This window comes from Heterocephalus glaber, unplaced genomic scaffold (genome assembly GCF_053883595.1).
Source record: "Heterocephalus glaber isolate CG9 unplaced genomic scaffold, H.glaber_assembly_v1.0 deba00001457, whole genome shotgun sequence".
In the NCBI taxonomy this organism is placed as follows: Eukaryota; Metazoa; Chordata; class Mammalia; order Rodentia; family Bathyergidae; genus Heterocephalus; species Heterocephalus glaber.
In genome coordinates this window covers 24,984,471-25,003,799 of record NW_028258305.1, presented here as the reverse complement: position 1 = coordinate 25,003,799, position 19,329 = coordinate 24,984,471, and the positions used below count along the sequence as shown (strand labels likewise).

General features: G+C 36.4%; 1 protein-coding gene and 1 pseudogene across 9 annotated transcripts in view; one reads left to right on the top strand and one right to left on the bottom strand.

The window, feature by feature from the left end:
* Positions 1 to 19,329, top strand: part of Plekhh2 (pleckstrin homology, MyTH4 and FERM domain containing H2) — a 117,996-nt gene that overhangs the window by 74,893 nt on the left and 23,774 nt on the right. For all 9 annotated transcript variants that reach the window (XR_204982.4, XM_021253804.2, XM_004839363.4 and 6 more), the window contains 6 exons: positions 3,589 to 3,768; positions 5,917 to 6,025; positions 6,927 to 7,039; positions 10,486 to 10,665; positions 15,000 to 15,097; positions 16,840 to 17,017. Coding sequence is in view for 8 of the 9 variants with exons in the window: in XM_021253804.2 (XP_021109463.1) it covers positions 3,589 to 3,768; positions 5,917 to 6,025; positions 6,927 to 7,039; positions 10,486 to 10,665; positions 15,000 to 15,097; positions 16,840 to 17,017 (858 nt within the window). In the remaining variant the exon portion in view is untranslated. The remainder of the gene's footprint in view (positions 1 to 3,588; positions 3,769 to 5,916; positions 6,026 to 6,926; positions 7,040 to 10,485; positions 10,666 to 14,999; positions 15,098 to 16,839; positions 17,018 to 19,329) is intronic.
* Positions 17,921 to 18,184, bottom strand: LOC101719435 (U6 snRNA-associated Sm-like protein LSm5 pseudogene; annotated as a pseudogene).

Below are 19,329 nucleotides of genomic sequence, written 5' to 3'. Positions count from 1 at the left end.
AGACATCTGGCTGCAGTGTCTCAGGAGATAAGGCCTTTCTTTCACCTTTACTACAGATTCTTTCACAGGCAAATCCTAACTTGGAACTATACAGGTTAGGAGAGTCTGGTAAATGTAGTTTCCAACTACTGTCCTGCAGTTATGGGTAGACCTTCAAGAGGGTGGTCAGGATGCTGTGTTTATAACTCCCAGTTCATCACCTCTAGGTAAAAATATGCATAGCACCTCAATCAGAACTGTACCAAAATGCTGCATGGCTTCTGTAATAATAGTATTACAGGTGATTTTTCCTTCTTTTTACAAATATCTTTCTATACTTGTAAAGTATCTATAATAAGTATGTATTGTCTTTCTAAATTGTAAACTGATTTAATAAAATCGATAGCATTGATCACAGAAGAAACTGAGAATGTAGATAAATGACAGAAATTCATTATAATTATTGGAAAAGTCTTGTGAATACATTTGAATCTGTAGAGGACCACTTCATTGTGTGCTGTAGATGTTTCCAAAATAATTTTGAAATCTTGGTCAGTGCCTTTATTTTTTATTAAGTCAAAATACTTACAAGCACTAGTTCCACTGGCTATCTGTGGAACTTTAGGTGTCCTTTGGTAAGATGAATAACCATATTGAATATTATGGTGGATGAGACACAGATTTTCTTAGAATTGGTATGCTTGGAGCATAAAATTAGGACAGTATTGTCTTGTATTATCATAGTAGAATTAGTTTTATCGCGTTTTAAAACCTGCTTTTTATTTATGAATGTAACTTTTTCTGCTTTATTATTTTACCTTTGATTTAGTATATTTCTTTTCCCAAAAGTGTAAATTAATTTTTCATTTTTTCTTTAAAAGAAAGTGCTTTATTCAATGGCAAGCATAATGCTTTGCACACAGTAGCTACTCAGTATATAATTGTTATTAAATGTGGAAAATCATGTTTGTCCTGAAGGACAATACATTTAATTAAATTAATGAGCTACTGGGCAAATAATATTGCATTCCCTATAGGATATCCAGTAAGGCCTCACTAAGAAGCTGACATTTTCCTTAAGTGCTGAAGGAAGTAAAAGAGCAGCCAGGAGCACATTGTGAGCAAGAGCACTCCTGGCAGAGGGTGCAGCAAGTGCAAAGGCTCCAAGGCAGGAACAGGCCTGGTGTGTTTGGGGAATCTCAAGGAAAGAGTGACTCCCCAGGAGCCTGTTAGGAAGAAAATAATAGGAGACAGGGTCAGAAATGTAACGGGCCAAATTATACAGGACCTTAGAGATCAAAGTAAAAAATCTGGCTTTTTAGAGGAGGTACAGTTTTACCTCTGCCTTCATAAGATTTTCAGTTGGCCTGAGAATTAAATTAACATAAGACAAATTATAGGAGAAAAGTGTACAAATTTATTTAATGTAAGTCTCACTTGACATAGGAGCCTTCATATGGAAATGAAGAACCAAAGACATAGAGCTGAACCCTTATGTATTGAACTGGACAAAGAGTAGTTAAGTTAAAAAGTATGATAAAGCAAAGGGAGTTGGACTAGGATCACCAGTTGGGTGGAGAAGTGACCAGCAAGATGAGGGCTAGTTTAACAAGCTTTGCTCCTACAAGTTTCCCTTGGCCTCAGCTTCCTGTCATTGCCAGTAAGAATCTTATTTTCCTTTTGTTACAGGAAGGATTTCTTCCATGTGAGTCTGATCTCTTGCCTTTGGGAAGAAAAAAAAGAGGGTCCAAGTACCCTTTTTGAATCTGTTTTTTTTTGGTTTTGTTTTGTTTTTTGGTACCAGGGATCAAACTCAGGACCTTGCTCTTGGGAGGCAGGCGGCAGAACCACTGAGCTAAATCCCCAGCCTAATCTGTTGTTTTTAAAAGATGCCTTTAGTTCAAAATAATCCTGATGTCAAAGAGGTTCTGCGTGTTCTGCTACCTTTGAGCTTTTGCTCTGAGTGACATGGGAAGTCCTGGAGCCTTTTTAGCAGAGCAGGCAAATGTTTCTACCATGTCCAATGGGAACAGTTGGCTTCTATTTAGAAATAGACTGAAGGGAAGGAGTATGAGCCTACCATTGTCAGAAGGCTCTTACAGTAATTCCTGAAAGAGATGGCTGGGATTAGTGGTGGCAGTGGAGATCTGAAATGTGATCAGAGTCTGGATATACACAACAGTTTTGCTGATAGGATTTATTGAGGATTTAAAGGTCTGAGGGAGGAGAGAAAGACAAGGCTCAGCGAGGATGCCAAAGTGTTTGGCCTAAACAGCTAGAAAAATAAAGTCACCAACAACTGACCTGGGGAAGACTGGGTGGAGCAGGGTGTTGAGGTAACTTTACAAGGTGAGTTTGAGATGGTAAACATCTGAGATCTTGAGTCTGAAGCCATGCATTTGGGAAGAGCTATCATGTGATATGATTAAAACCAGGAGCTTGGCTGAGATCACCCAGGGAATGAGTGTAGATGGAAAGAGGCCCAGCACTGAGCCCTGGAACCCAGCCTGAAAATGTGTGATGGTAAACGTCCTCATGGTTAGAATGGACTTTTTCAGAACTGCAATTGCAAACCTGGCCAAATGTTTTAGAGGTTATAAATCTGAAGCACATTGCGTATTTTCCTGGAATAAATGTACTTAATTAAAGTATAAGTTTGAAAACAGATACAGTAAATATCCAACATGGCAGATATATTTGCTTAGATCACTAAAAGGGTAGATAAAATTTAATGTAAATTCACCATAGGATGGTTTCATTGCCCTTAAATTAAGATACAGGCAATTAATACATTGTTTTGAGACATAATTACATATTTAATAGCCTTCAAACACTCCTCATTTCCTGGGATCTGGGGTGAAATTTAATCGTTGTACTGGTTGTCTACTTTTGTTTTTTGGGGTTTTTTTTGGGTACCGGGGATTGAACTTGGGTCCTTGCGCTTGCGCAGCAGGTGGCAAAACCACTGAGCTAAATCCCTGGCCCTTGTTATTTTTTTCTATGAACAGTTTTTCGACTATGTCCTTTTGATCCAGTAGCTTAAATCACTGACCAACTCTGTAGGTGAAACAAATCAACTTTTTGGTAATGAGTCATTTTAGTCTAACTGAATAATCTGAACCACTGCTTCTTGCTTTTTCATGTTGCTTTTTGTATCATAATTGGGCATATTTCTTGTTACTACTACTACTACATTTGTAGCAATATGAATAATCATATGATTATCTCAGCATTTGATTTTTTAAAAAGGTATACTCACTGGGTGTGGGTGGTGGCACACACATATAGCTCCAGCTAGCTCTCTTGGAGGCTGAGACAGGAGAACACAAGTTCAAGCCCAGTCTGGGCAACTTAGTGGCTTAATGAGACCCTGTCTCAAAATTAAAAATAAAAAAAATTAAAGGGCTGGAGATGTACCTGGGTCCAATCCCAGTAACACACACACACACACACACACACACACACACACACACGCACACACACACACACACACACACACACGCACACGCAGTATGCCTTTTAAAGGTAAAAATGAAAAGAACCACAAAAACTCTTAGTGGGAGAAGTCTTAGAAAGTAGCTTCCTTAAAATTGCTAACATTTTCTTTAGTTTCCTTTAGGTCAGATCAAACTGTGGGAGGCTAAAGTTGAAGAAGTGGACAGGTCCTGTGATTCAGATGAAGATTATGAAGCCAGTGGGCGCAGTCTGTTATCCACTCATCACACTATCGTTGTCCACCCCAAAGACCAAGGTCCGACTTACCTCCTAATTGGATCCAAGTATGAAAAGGTATTTAAAGACATTCTGGTTGATTTTAAATGATTCAGACCAATATTCAGCTATTGGTAGATAATATTTAAATCAGTTTTGTGGAAATGAGAAGAGAATTTTGCTAAAGACTCTCAGCAATATTTTCAGAGATTCTTAACCTCTTTGGAAATGGGCCATGTTTGAAGGTATCATTTTCAGTCTTATTGATAAATTGTTATCTCAAGGCTGAAATTAGTGCATGACACTGGAGGACAAGAGAACTTCATGTGTAAAAATGTGGATCTCACCCCCTGGATATCTTTTGGTAAATCTAAGGCTTCTACTTTATATTTTTGACTAATTGTTAATAAAATTTTGGTTTTTATATCATTGAGAATTAATTATTTTATGTATTATATGTATGAATAGTCATATATATATAAAGGAGGGATCACAAATTAATGTGGAAGTATTGGATAATGTGTTTATTATATATAGTATATGTTTATTATGTAGTGACAAAATTGGGTATTAGGATAAAACAATACTTTTCACCCCTCACATATAGAAAAATAATTTCCAGATGAATTTAAAAGAGTTCAATAAAATTATTTTTTTTAAAGCCTTTAGCACCTTGAGAGGCTGAGGCAGGAGGATCACAAGTTCAAGGTCATCCTGGGATATATAGTGAGTTCAAGGCCAGCCTGGACTACACAGTGAGACCCTATCTCAAAAATGAAAAAAAAAGACTTTATCCAATCTATGAATAGAAAGTACTTTCTAAGAAAAAAGGTCTCTTCTTGCAAGAAACCGAGTTGCTATCTAAACCCATATCTCTGATGCCAGAGCCTGTGTTTCTGATGCTTGCCTCTGTTGCCTCCCATTTGATGTGAGAGACTTTGTTTTCAGCAGAAAAGTGAGAAGAGGACTTAGCAAACAATTTACTGTGGAGGTTAATGGCTATTTAATGTTTAGACTCATTTATAATCAAATAAATGGAAAAATTTAAAAATTATAAAGCTTTTCTCTCCGAAATTATCAGAGATTTTTAAAAATTATGTTAGTGCAACTATAGTGAGAGAAGTTCTCCACACAGCACTGAAGAAAGTATACATTTGTGTACACACTCTGGGAAGCACTTTCAAAGCATGTTCCAAGAATTCTGACAAATATTCCTACCCTAGTCATGACCTATGTCATGACTTTGAAGTCTTTGAAGAATATATACTAAAGAAATATTTGTAAATGCAACCAAAGATCTATATATAAATTTATTGGCTATAATATTCTTTTTAACATAATTCCATCTCTGAAATATTTAAAACACAAAAAATGTAGCATATACGCTTTTAATTAAGAAATGTTAGATGTCGCAGTATTTTTATCAGTGAGAAATTAATAGCTATCTAAATGTTTAACAGTAGAAAATTGATTAAATAAATATACTATGGCTATATAATAGAATATCCTGTAGCCGTTAAAACTTGTTTGTATAATCCCATCACTCACAAGGCTGTTGTAGCAGGATGTGAGTTCCAGGGCAGGCTGAGCTACATAATGACTTCAAGGCCAACATGGACTACATAGCAAAACCCTGTCTCAAAAAAATACCCACGAAATTCATATATAACAGATTTCTAGAAACCAGGGCATTTCTGTACTTTACTAGTTAAATTCAGAAGTTATAATAATATATTTTAGCATAATTGTAAAAATTTAATCTCCATATATATTTTCACAGAAGAAATAATAGACAAGTAGTTATCTGTGGAGAGTGGGACAAATTGGATATCATTTTCTTCTTTAAATTTTCAGGATTTTCTAAGTATTGCTCTCAGAGTAATGTATTGCTCTGGAAGTAGGATTTTATATTGGATAAAATTTTTGTACTGCTAAAAAGAATATTAGCTTGCATTTATTCTAGTCTCTTAACATGTATTAGTCTTAATTTTGTCATGCTTTTCTAAGAAACATGTATAGAAAATAATAAAAATGTGAACAATAGGAAAAGGTAATATGAACACAGTTCACATGAGCCCTTCTCAGAGGCTTCTAGTTATTTAAAAATTAAAGAAAATGGTTTCTATTCAGTCTCAAAATTCCCTGCTGTTTATGCAAGTTATTTTCCTTTAGTAATCAAAACTGTATCTTGGTTAATATTTCTAATACTATGTTTTGATTTTTAAGGACACTTGGCTTTATCATCTGACTGTTGCAGCTGGAAGTAACAATGTAAATGTTGGATCTGAATTTGAACAACTCGTTTGCAAATTACTAAATATAGAAGGGGAACCTTGTAAGTTGAGAAGCATATAAACCTTATGGTTTGTGTACCGAACTCCAACCCCCTTAGCCTATTGGAGTTTTTGCTGTGTGGACTGTCTTGTTTCCCTGTTGTTTACCCAGCTTGTCATTGTAATGGGCCAGAATTATCTTTGGGGTTCTTAGGCTCCAGGGATGCCATCAGTCCCCAAGGCGCTGTGTCCTGCTACACCCCTTTGCCCCACTCACATTGCTCTCTCTGCTTGGAATGCCCCTTTCCTCGGAGTCCTTACCAACCTGCTGAAATCCCACCTAGCCTTAGGAGACCCCTTCCACTCCAGCTCACCATCTGACTCACAAAAGGTGCTTAATCGGTGTTAAAGTCATGTCACTTAACTTTGCCCCTTAACTCTTTTAAAGCATTTGTAGCTTTGTGTTGAAATTATCTTTTATGGCCAAGGGTTCCCACTGCGAGTCAAGATTCTATCCTGTTCTTGAACAGAGACCACATTTTATGTACAGTGTCCCGAATAGAGACTTAATTAATATTGATTTTGGGAATTACTTCTAGTTCTGCTTTATCTTGATATCTTCTCCTACTTGGGCTCTTTCTGTATCTCTCCTCACTCCTTCTCATGCCCTACTTAGGTCACCACCTGTTGGCCCATTTAAGCAACATGACAGTGCCCTGGGAGACACGTTGCAGGTCAGCAAATTAGAACCCCAAATTTTCTTCATTTACTTTATCCAAAACAGAAACATAAGTGTCACAATGGCCTGGCAACTGAAATAAAATAACAGCATCAAAGGTTTCCCTGACCTTTGTGATGAAAGTTGTGAGCCAGACCTGATTGAGCTAACTTCTAGAGGGTTAATCGAATGGGAAGCTGAAATAATGGATCATTCTGTTTTCCATTCCTGTGTTCTCCTTCTAGCCTCCCAGATTTGGAGACATCCCACTTTGTGTCACAGCAAAGAAGGAATCCTTTTCCCTCTGACAACACTGCCTTCTGAAGCTCTACAGACAGAGGCTATAAAGTTATTTAAGGTAAAAGAATTATATGTTGGTAAATAACTGAACCGAATTTAAAAATAATAACTTTGGTTATAAACTTTCAGTCTAACAATATTTAAAATGTAAGTTTTATTAAGAAAAATTTATTGAAATAAAATTAGTTGAATTTAATATGGTTCCTGAGTAACGAATGATTTGGGGTTTACTGAAATAGACTGTGTGTGCTTTAGGCAATAGAAACATTTGATATCAAAAGATATTTCCCATTCACTTCTCAGATGAAAAGATTTTTCACATCAGGTCAGCCTGAGTACTGGGAGAGGAGCCAGCAGTCTCCTGTCCAGCTCTACCCTTAGATTCTTCTTTCTCAGTCTCTATTAGAACTTACTGATCACTTGAAACTTGTTCTCCAACTATATCACTTTGTTTTCTCAATTTTTATTTTTTATTAGTACATGTTTATATTCCTTGTGCTGAGTTGGCACATGTATATAACACATCTTAATTCTCTCTTCATCCGTTTTCCCTCTGTTCCCTTCCCCCTTGCTCCATCTCTGATCCCCTTCCCTTTTCAAAAGATCTACCTCCTTTTTTTCTATTATCTATTTTATTTTGCTCTTTATTTCTATTTTGGGATTCTCATATAAGAGAAACCATGGGATATTTAAGCTTGTGTGTCTGTTTTACTTCACTTTACACTATGGTCACAAGGTGCATCCATTTTCCTACAAATGCCTCAAGTTTATCCTTCCTATGGCAGAATAGTTCTCCATTGTGTATACATATCACACTTCTTTATCCATTCATCTGTTGATGAACATCTAAGGTCTTCCAAGATTTAGCTGTTATGAATTGTGTTACTGTAAACGTAAGTATACATGTGTCACTGTAATATGATGTCTCTAGCTCTCTTAGGAAAATACCTAACAGGGGAATAGCTGGGTTGAATGGAATTTCTATTTTTTAGTGTTTTGAGGAATCTCTGCACTGATTTCCATAGTGCTGGTACCAATGGTCTCTGATACATTCCCACCAACAGTCTACAAGGGTTTCTTTCTCCCTGCAGCCTCTTTAGCATTTGTTATTATTTGATTTCTTGATGATAGCTGTCCTTTCTGGGGTAAACTGGAAGCTCAGAGTTTGCATTTCTCAGAGATGTTGAACATTTTTTATGTATTTATTGGTGATCTGTACTTCTTCAGTGAAGTATCTATTTCAGTTGCCCATTTTTTTATTGGATCTTTTGTGTTGATGGGGTCTAATGTCTTTGAGTTCTTTATGTATTCTAGATATTAGTTCTCTGTTCAAGGAATAGCTGGCAAAAATATTTCTCATTCTGTAAGTATCTCTTCACTCTGTTGATGGTTTCCTTTGCTGTGGAGAAATTTTTAATTTGATATGATCCCATTTGTTTACTCTTGGAACTATTTCTTGTGCAATTGGGGTTCTAATCAGAAAGAATAGAACTTTAGAATAGCATACCTATTTCATTTTCCAGAAGATTAAGTGGTTTTGTTTTAACACTTGTTTCTTTGATCCATTTCGATTTTAGTTTAGTACATGGTGAATGCTATTCAGTGTTCTGCATGTAGAAAGCCAATTTGCTCAGCACCACTTGTTAAAGAGGCTATATTTCCTCCAGCATCAGACATACAAGTTTAAATATCACATAGTTTCTCTTATATGAGAAACCCAAAGTATAAGTAAAGAGCAAAATAAAAGATAAATAATAGAAAATAGGGAGAGAGATCTTTCTCAAATGTGAAGGGTGTCGAGAGATGGAGGGAGTGGGGAAGGGAGGGAGAGGGGATGAAAAAAGAATTAAGATGTGTTACGTACATGTACCAACATGACACAAGGAATGTAAATATTATGTACTGCAAACATGTACAGTACTAATAAAAAATAAATTTTTTTTCTTCTGAGAATTGATAAGTATACATGTATACAGAAATCACCCAAGACTGGAGAGAAAACTACCAGAAAGGAATAGGCAGAAAACTTCCTGGAGCTCACACAGAGCTGGAAATTGTTTCTGTATCATCTAGAAGGAAGAGATTGCCTAAAACATTGGGCATCAATTACGATAGTCAAGATTATTGCCTGAGTAATGGGCCCAAAGTAGTCCTGGGCCAATAGTGACAAACCTATGGCACATGTGCCACAGTGGGGTGTTTGTATCATTGAAGCTCCAAAATGTTCACTATCACTGTCCTAGACTGATGGAAATCTAAAAAAAGCCTTGAAAGAATCAAGCTATTTCAAAGTAATTTAACTATATCTAAGAGCAAAGCTCAACAATATTTAAAGAATACCAAAAAATTCAGTTCCCAACACTACAAAGTTTACAATGTCTGCATCAAATTTAAAAATCACAGTCGAGAGCCAGGTGTGGTGGTGCACACGTCCAGTCCCAGCACTGAGGGACTGAGGCAGAAGGTTCAAGGCCAGCCTGAACTACACAATGAGACCCTATCTCAAAAAAAACAAAGAAAATAATCACAGGAATACAAGAATTGGGTTAAATATGACATGTAATGATGAGAAAAGCAATCACAGAAATCTCTCTAGAAATGATACAGGTGATAACACAAGGACATTTCTGTGTACTAGTTATCTATTACTACATTTAAAAATTTCCCCCAACATTTAGTGGCTTAGAACAACAAACATTTAATATTTCACACAGATTCAGAGGGCCAGGAATTTGGAAGCATTTATCTGGATAGTCCTGGCTCAGCATCTCAGGAAGTTGTTGTCAACCGATTAGCTGGGGCATCTGAAACCTGAGTGTGACAGAGGGATCCAGACCTGCTCGCATGGCTGTTGGCAGGAAGCCTCTGTTTCTTACTGCATGGTTCTCTCCTTATAACTGCTCAAGACATGACAGTTGCCTCCCCCAACAGCTAACCATCTGAGAAGGAAATGAACAGCTAAGATGGAAGCCACGTTTTTTTATAACCTAATCCCAGAAATGGCATGGCACTTTCTATTGGCCCCACAAATTAACCTTTTACAATATGGGAGGACATTATTTGAGGCTCTGAATATTGGAATTGGAGGTTGCTAGGGGCCATATGAACATTTTAAGAAGGGTAATTAAAGGTATTTAAAAGATCCAAATGGAAAATTTAGAGCTGAAAATACAGTGACTAAAATGAATAGTATACTGGATGAGATGAACATGTACAGTATGTTGAAGCTCCAGTATTATATACATGTTTAGAATATTTATGTCCTTTAGATGAATCAACTCATTTATCATTATAAGGATGATCCTCATTATCTCTGGCAGAATTTCTTGCTCTGAAATCTAGTCAGCTATTATCATAGCTACTCAGGATTTCTTTTGATTAGTATTAACTTAATATATCTTTCCCCATCATTTTAAAACAAAAACTATTTCTAAAAAGAGAATGAGTAGATTTCATGCAGAAGAAATCTAATCATTTCTTACCTTATCACTTTTTAAACTTCAGACCTGCCAGCTTTTTATAAATGCTGCAGTTGACTCCCCTGCGATTGATTACCATATATCTCTAGCCCAGAGCGCTTTGCAGATCTGTCTGACACATCCTGAACTACAGAATGAAATTTGCTGTCAGCTTATTAAACAGACAAGACGAAGACAGCCACAGAATCAACCAGGACCATTGCAGGTATATATTGATATGTGTATATATATATATATATATATATACATGCAATTAAAAATGATGTTGTTCTCTTGATTATAAGAATGATGCATTTAGCATAGATGTTTGGAAAATACAAAAAGTAAAAGAAAAAATAGCTATTAATATTTTGATCGATGTCTTTTTGGTTTACATATCAAAATGTTTCTATATAAATATATATGTATAGACTTATGCACAGTTTTTCATACTACTGAAGTTACACTGCATCTTTTACATTTTTAAACTGTAGAACATAATCACTTCACTTATATCCTAAACATTCTTCAAAACATTAATGGTCATATTAATACCAACTACTATATATTTAGGTTTTTCCAAATATTTTTTCTATAATAAATTCCTTTACAGTAGACATCTTTGAAAGTAAATCTTATTGTAAAGATCCACTGAATTCCTTTTAGCCCAATTTCCATATATTGTCAGTAACATTCAATATAATTATGTCTTTAAATTCTTTCCAGGATAAAAAGTAATATTTTACTCTTGATTTGGGATGTGTTTCTATAATTGTTAATGCGGTTAAATATATTTTCAGGTGTTTTTTTAGTTACTTGTGTTTATTCTTTAATGAATCCCCGTTTTGGTGGCAATTTGTTGTTTATTTGTTTTACTGGGACTTGAACCCAGGGCCTTCACATTGAGCTATATCCCCAACCCTTTTTATTTCAGACAGGGTCTTCTTAAGTCACTGAGTTGCCCAGGCTGGGCGGGAACTTGTGATCCTTTTGCCTCAGCTTCCAGATTGCTAGGGATACAGGTGTGCCCCAACATGCCTGGCTGGATTCCTGGTTGTTGTTTTTTTTTTTTTGGTACTGGGGATTGAACTCAGGATCTTGAGCTTGTGAGGCAGGTGGTGTAACCACTAAGCTAAATCCCCAGCCCCTCCTGTATTTTTTTTTCCTCCTGGTTTTATCTTTGCCTATTGACTCCTTGTTTACCACAGAATAAAACTGAAATTTCTTATCCTAGTGTATAGAATTGTTAGGTTTAGATCCAAGTTTCAGGAGACTTGAAGCTAATACAATTTGAGAAATCCTCTTTAAGAAAAAAAAGAATACAAAATATATTACTTCTCTGCATCTTTAAAAGCATAACCATGTAAACACAGTTGATAGTGCCAGTGCCCTTCATGGGGCCCTGGGAGGGGCCTATAGAAGAGAAAGGTTCTGAAGCTCCAGTTCATAAGCTTATGCCACTGGCCACTATTTCTCCACTTCCTGCTTCCAGCAAACAGTGAATGAATAAACTCTCCCTGTTCTTCAAACACACCCTGCCTTTGCAGTGTTCTTTACCTTGTACCTGGCACTATCTGTTACCTGGATTCCTCTGCCTTCCTTCCCACTTGCAGACTTCACTCACCCAAGTTACATCTTCCCTGTGAATCCTTTCATGACCCCCCCAGCAGTTAGTCATTCCCTCCATTGGTTAGACTTAAAAACATTAATTCATAGTATTACTATGTTATATGGTAATTTGCTGTTTAGATATTGTTGTAGTCAGGGTTTTGGCAAGGGAATACATTAAATACAGGACACATAACTTGCAGGATTATTTTATGATGTTTATCCAAAAAGTCAAATGCAAAGGAGTACAAGAGATTAACCACACACTAGAGGCCCAAGAATACAGCCAAGGGCCGAGATCCCATGGCAATGTCCCACAGAAGTCTAGCTAAAGGCCTAGAGTCCAAGGTAATGTCCCCCACAAGTCCAGCCAGTGGGCTAGAGCCCACGTTGCCCATTAGTCAATCCACCACAGATATGTAACTGTCTCCTACTAGACTGTCAGCTTCTCAAAGGCAGGAACAGTGCCTAAGCCCTCCTCCATTTTTGTATAATATTTTAAAAATTACTGGTTATATTTGCTTAGTGAAAAAAAATATATAGGAAGGAGAATACAAAGCAGAGCAAAGGAAAAATAAAAATCATATCTAAACCTCTGTTAAGATTTTTTTTTCCCATTAAACTTTATTGATACATTTTAGGTATAAAATACAGGGTTTTTTCCCCTTCCCTTGCCCTCCCTTCACCCCCTCCACCCTTCCCTATTTGCAAAGACCTTGTTTCCATTTTTTTCCCTCTTCTCATATTTTTTCCTTTCCCTTTTTTCCCTTCCCCTACCCCTCCCAATTCCCCTGCTCTTTTAGACCTTTTCTTCCTGTTACACAATATCAGTTATACATTTTGTAAATTACAATATTAAGATCTAGGAGACATTACCACAGATTTTACAGAATTTAAAAGGATATAGAAAGCATATTACAAAAATCTTTTTTGAAATAAATTTGACAACTTCTAAGAAGTAACTTAGAAGACAAATTAATGAAACTAACTCGGGAGGAAATATAAAATTTGAATAGCACCTATTAAAGAAAGTATATTCCTAGCTTGAAAACCTACCTGTATGACAACAGCAGGCTCATAAATGTTTTAACTGATAAATTATATCAAACATTTAAAGCAGAAAAAAAAAGGAACACTTCTCCCCTCATTTTAGGAAATCAACATTGTGCTAATCCTAAAACTGGATAAAGATAATAGAAGAAAAAAGTATGAACATAGATAGAAATTTGTTTGACAAAACAAACTCGTAGAAGTCAGATCTGGCAGTATGTAGAAAGTGGTTTTGTTATAGGGATGGCAGTGTTTGTTCAGCATTGGAAGATCCATCCGCAAAAGTAATCATTTTAACAGAGGAAAGGAGAAAGCCATATGATCCTGTCAGTAGTTGGAGAAAGAGTATTGGACTAAATTCTACAGCTGTTCATAGTAAAAGCTATCAGGAGACTAGAAGTAGAACAGAAACTTCTCAGCAGATTAAAGACATGTACTCCATACTTCCAACAAAAACTCCTATGAATGGAGATGATACAATGCTTTCTCCCTAAAGTGGGGAACAAGGGCAAATATGCCTACTCTTCATCTGTCCATTAGACTTTGAAACATAGGTCTAAACCAAAATAGTCTGGCAATAAAATGACACAACTAGGATAGGATTGGCACGGCAGAAGCAAAATCTTTATATGTAGATGAAATGATCATCTACAGAGAAAATACTAAGAAATCTCTAGGAGCCTGTAGAACTTGTACTTGAATTTAGCAGGATTAGAAAACCCAAGGTATATATAAAAATTCAGGTCTGTATACTTGCTATAAATGAAGAACTGGATATTGAAATTTAAAAGTTGTGTAGGAGTACAAAGGACCCAGAAAAGCCAAAAACAAACACAAAAACAGTGTTGGGAGACGTTTAGTACCTAATTTTAAGACTTCTTCTAAAGCTACAGTAATCAAGGCAGTGTTGGTGTAAGGAAAGACATATAGATCATTTGAATAAAACAGAGAATCTAGAAATAGAACTACACATATATGGTCCACTGAGCTTTGAAAGATTATTTAACATTAGAATTTTATAGAATATAAACTCAATTCAAGAGCCAAGGAAGAGAAAGTGTTTTCAGCAAACGGCACTAGAACACCTGGTATCCGTATATAAAAAATTAACCTCAACCCTGTTTTTCCATACATGAAAATAACTTGAAGGGATCTATGAACCTAAATAAGAAAGCCTAAAAGTGTAAAACTTGAAGAAGAAATTATAAGGGAAAATATTTATGAATTCAGGGTGGGCAAGAACTAACTAGGATACAAAAAACATGATGTATAAAAGAAAAAAAATTGATAAATGAGATTCCATCAAAATTTAGAACTTTAAATGACATCATTAAAATGAAAAGTAGTCCTTAAACAGACCATATTTACAATGCATATAACCTATGAGCAGAATATATAAAGAATTCTTAGAGCTCATTAATAGACAACCCAATTAAAATGTATACATAAGAAGATCTTATCTTCTGTTAAGATTTTTATACTCGCCACATATGAGGGGGGAGATGGGTTTTGGTTTTGAGTATATGATTTTTTTGTAATGTTATAATCTGCCTTTCTTGAAGTTTTTTATATTCAATGAATGAGTAAATACATACTTGAACAAAAACAATGTCCCTAATCTTTGAGTGTGATACCAAAAATACTACCACATCTACTAGTGCTTTCGTACCTCAGTTGTAGACAATAGTGTACCAGTTACCAGTTACCCAATGTAGAATTTCTTTTTTTTTTCCCAATGCAGAATTTCTATGCTTTTAATGTAGTATAAATGCTCTAAAGAGATCACGAACATATGGGGGAAACAAAACATTTTTCGTTGTGCTCCTAGCCTGTGTCAGGCACACTCCCCTGCCGTGGTGTGTGACGCATGCTATGTAACCTACCGCGCTTCTCTCTGTCCAGGGCTGGCAGCTCTTGGCGCTCTGTGTTGGGCTCTTCCTTCCCCATCACCCTTTCCTGTGGCTCCTCAGGCTCCATCTAAAGAGGAATGCAGATTCCAGGTGGGCACAAAACTGAACTGTTTATGTGGCCTCTGAAAGTCTACAAAAAAATCATAAGTATTTTAAAATGTTACATTTTCAGAAGAATGTGTGAAACAAATATTGGTATAGGAAGCCTTTGGTTACCATTGATATGGAGCTTAGAAAGAATTTCTTTTGTCATGTTAAATCTCTTAGGGGGGATTGCAGTAAAAGCTTGAAAATCAATAAAGCAAAGGACATTTTCAAGTGAAAAGTCTATGTGCATTTCAAGTATGAATGACTTAGCATTAGTGGGTGCTCATTCAATAAAAGCAACTATTTTATTTCCTCAGTTTTCCCTTTTACTGTTTTTTCCCACATTGAATTCTTCTTTGTGGAAAACTTTCCTATGGTCTTCCCTGGGCTTTCATAGTTGTAAGTGTATGAATTACTTCAGAATTTTTACTGCCTTAAAAAAGACATTTCAGATCCAATAATCAGAATAGCTTTCTTAGAATGGGACCCAGGACACTCAGGCAGAGCTTACCCAGAATCATTCTGCCCAACCAGAGGTTCATGTTAGATTAGTTAATAGACTGTGGGGCTAACACAAACAAATGTACAGTGAAAACAAAAAGCAACTTGGAAACAAGTGGAAAATACCCTGCAGTTCACCACACATTCTAGGGCCTCTTTGCTTAAGGTTACATGACTGCTATGACAGTCATTTGAATATGAATATATTTAGAGGGTTATCACTCTACTTTTATAAACAAAGATTACATGTAATTTTTATATTACTTACAAATAGAGAAAAAGATCATACTCTAACTTTTTACATTATTTACCCTACTAGTTTTGTTTAATGCTTAACATTTTTAACAAGTGCATATTTTGTAACATAAGAAGGAAAACATTTTTATTTTTTGTCTAAAGATGTTTTCTTACTGAAGCATTAGCCTCCAGTTCTTCAAGAGAACTCTCTACATCATGTTTTTTAAATTACCCTATACTATTCTTTATATAATTGTTTTCTTTATATTTGTCAATATGATCATTATATATTGACTGTATAATTACTGATAATTTTATTTTGTTTTACTGGTTTTTTTTTTTTTTGGTACTGGGGATCAAACTCAGGTCCTTGTGCTTGTGAGGTAGGGGGTGTAACCACTGAGCCCCAATTACTGATAATTTTGAATCCAGTTTGTTACTATAATAATACAAAAAAGCCAGATGTGCTAGCACAGACCTCTAATCCCAAGTACTTTGAGAGGCTGAGGCAGGAGGATTGCATATTTGAGGCCAGTTTGGGCAAGCTAGTGAGACCTTGTCTCAAAATTTAAAAATAGAGGGGCCTGGGATTTAGCTCAGTGGTTCCGCCACCTGCCTTGCAAGCACAAGGTCCTGAGTTTGATCCCCGGTACCAAATAAATAAATAAATAAATAAAAATGAAAAAATAGAAAGGGATGTAGCTCAGTGGTAAAGTGCACCAGGGTTCAGTTCCCAGTACCACAAACAAAACAAAGCAAAACAATACAAAAAGATGAAGATTGCTTTGTAGAAATGTTTGAGTCAATCTGTTGCAAAAGAAAAGAAATTAGAATTTGAGAAAAGTTAGAGCACTTTTAATATTGTCATTTAAAATAAAAAGAACTGTCAAAATGAGCATAATACATTGTAATAATAAACAGCATGGGAAGCTTTCTTAATGGGTACATATATTAGATTATCTTAATTAAATTTATTCTCAGATTTTATCTTAAGTTTTATATTACAGGACAGAATTTGGAAAATATGCCATTTACTGCCAGCGATGTGTAGAAAGAACACAACAGAATGGAGATCGAGAAGCAAGACCCTCAAGAATGGAAATTCTTTCCACCCTTCTTCGAAATCCTTATCATCATTCACTGCCCTTCAGTATACCAGTGCACTTCATGAATGGGCTCTACCAGGTGGGTTAGCCTTTTTACCATAACAAAAATATGCCTGGGCACGAATCCTGTGTGTAATCCCAGTAGAATACAGAAGCGAGACTACCCAGTGTGGTCAGCAGCTGGCAATACAATCTTCTGTCACAACAGGTGAGTGTTGAGATAGGTGTGATAGTGCACATTGGAATCCCAGCAGGGGCTGGGGATTTAGCTCAGTGGTTCAGGCACCTGCCTCGCAAGCGCAAGGTCCCAAGTTCAATCCCTGGTACCAAAAAAAAAGAAAGGCATGAAGAATCCCAGTACTCGGGAGGCTGAGACAGGAAGATCACAAGTTCAAGGCCAGCTTGGACTACACAGCAAAACTCTGTCTCAAAAAAAACAAAAGCAAACAAACAGCTCAGTTTTGAAACAGTTTTACTAAAAAGGCTTCACACTAAAAACAAATCCACATTGAACCAAATAAGAGATGAGTTTCACTGTCATTGTAATCCTGATAGAGAAAACCAAAGACACTTTGGTCAAGTGTTTCCTCATCCGTGTACCTTCTAGGTAAGCAAATGATTACTCACAGTGGGTATGTACAATTGTAATCTTTTATTTATTTATTTATTTATTTATTTATTTATTTATTTGGTCTGGGGATTGAACTCAGGACCTTGCACTTGTGAGGCAGGCAGCGGAACCACTGAGCTAAATTCCTGGCCCCAATTGTAATCTTTTAAAATCTCCAAATCTCAAGAATTATCTGGGGAAACTTCCCCAGGCCCTCCCAACTCTCAAATCTCAATCTCGCTTTTTTTTTTTTCAAAGCATTTCCCTTTAATGAGAAACTTAGCTTTATAGAATCTGAACATTAAAAGATTTAAAAAATTCTATTTTCTTACCAGTATAAGAGAAAACAGAATCTACCTTAAGGAAATCCATTCATACTTCTAGTCCTTCTCCAGGAACTAGCATGGTTATATTATTTTCATTTAGCACAATATGATCTAATTTAGTAATCCTTCTTCCTTCTGGTGTGATCTCAAACCTAGTGATGTCTTCCAGCATCATACTGACAAACTCATGAAATCCTAGAAGAGTGTCACAATTATCACTTTTTATCACAATGTGAATTCTTGATCCTATACACTTGTCCATGAGCTCTAGTAGCTCCAGAGATGGGTTGGTGATTGTATTGGCTGCCATGACAACACCAGAAATGGCTTGCCAGGAGCTTTTATTTCAAGGGAGAGGGAACTAGAGATTAAAGCCAGGGGCACCCAACCATTAAGCTATATCTCCAGTCCTACTGAGACAGGGTCTTGCCAAGTTGCCCAGACTGGCCTCAAAATTGCAACCCTCCTGTCTCATTCTCCAGAGTACATAGGATTATAGGCAGTGCCACTATACTCAGTGGAATCAGCAGCTTTGAAGATTTCCACACCTCCTTCAAAGACACTCTCCCATTGTCTTGATGAAAAGCACCTGACTTCTTCTAGCCACACTAATCACCTAAGTATGGTCACTTGGGTGTAACCTTGAGCATGTACCTTGTTATGGTTTGAATCTGGAACACACAAAAATTCATGTTTGGACAGTGATTCATCCAAATTCAACACTTAAGAGCTGTCTTGCCCTGTCACTATTTCTGGGAACTGAGAGGTGAGGTCTATCTCAAGGTCACCAAAGGATTTCTGGAAGCCTCCTCTCAAAAGCTATTGCCTAGACTCATCCTGGGAACATCAGTAGTTATTCAGGAAGTGCATTCCAAGACCTGGGGATGGTTCCAAGAACAAGATTTCAGGCATCAGGTAGCTTAAAAAGGGGAGTTTGTGAGCCATAGAACACAAAAGTACATTAGTATATCATGTAATATAAGCTGATTTGAATATTGTTAGGAATGAATACTGTGATGGGGAGCTGCATCAGAGAATGAGTTGGGTTGGGAATGGGGATATACATTGGATAATGGGTTGGTGGGGATGGGACATGCATTAGAGAATGGGTTGGAGTGTACATCTGTACATATGCCTTCAATTAAACTTCAACTAACATACATTTATGAAAGAATACCTAAATATTAGACTTGTATCTCTCACTATGCACTAAACTAAAATTGAAATGGATTAAAGATCTAAATATTAAAACGGAAGCACTAAACCAGTTGGAAGAGAGGTTAGGTGGAACTCTTGAAGACACTGGCATACTAAAAGATTTCATGAACGAAACCTCAGTCACACATGAGCTAGCACAAAGAATCAACAACTGGGATCTCACTTTATTAAAAAGTTTCTGCACAGCAAGAGAAAATTCTAATTTTTTTTTTATTTGGTACCAGGGATCTAACTCAG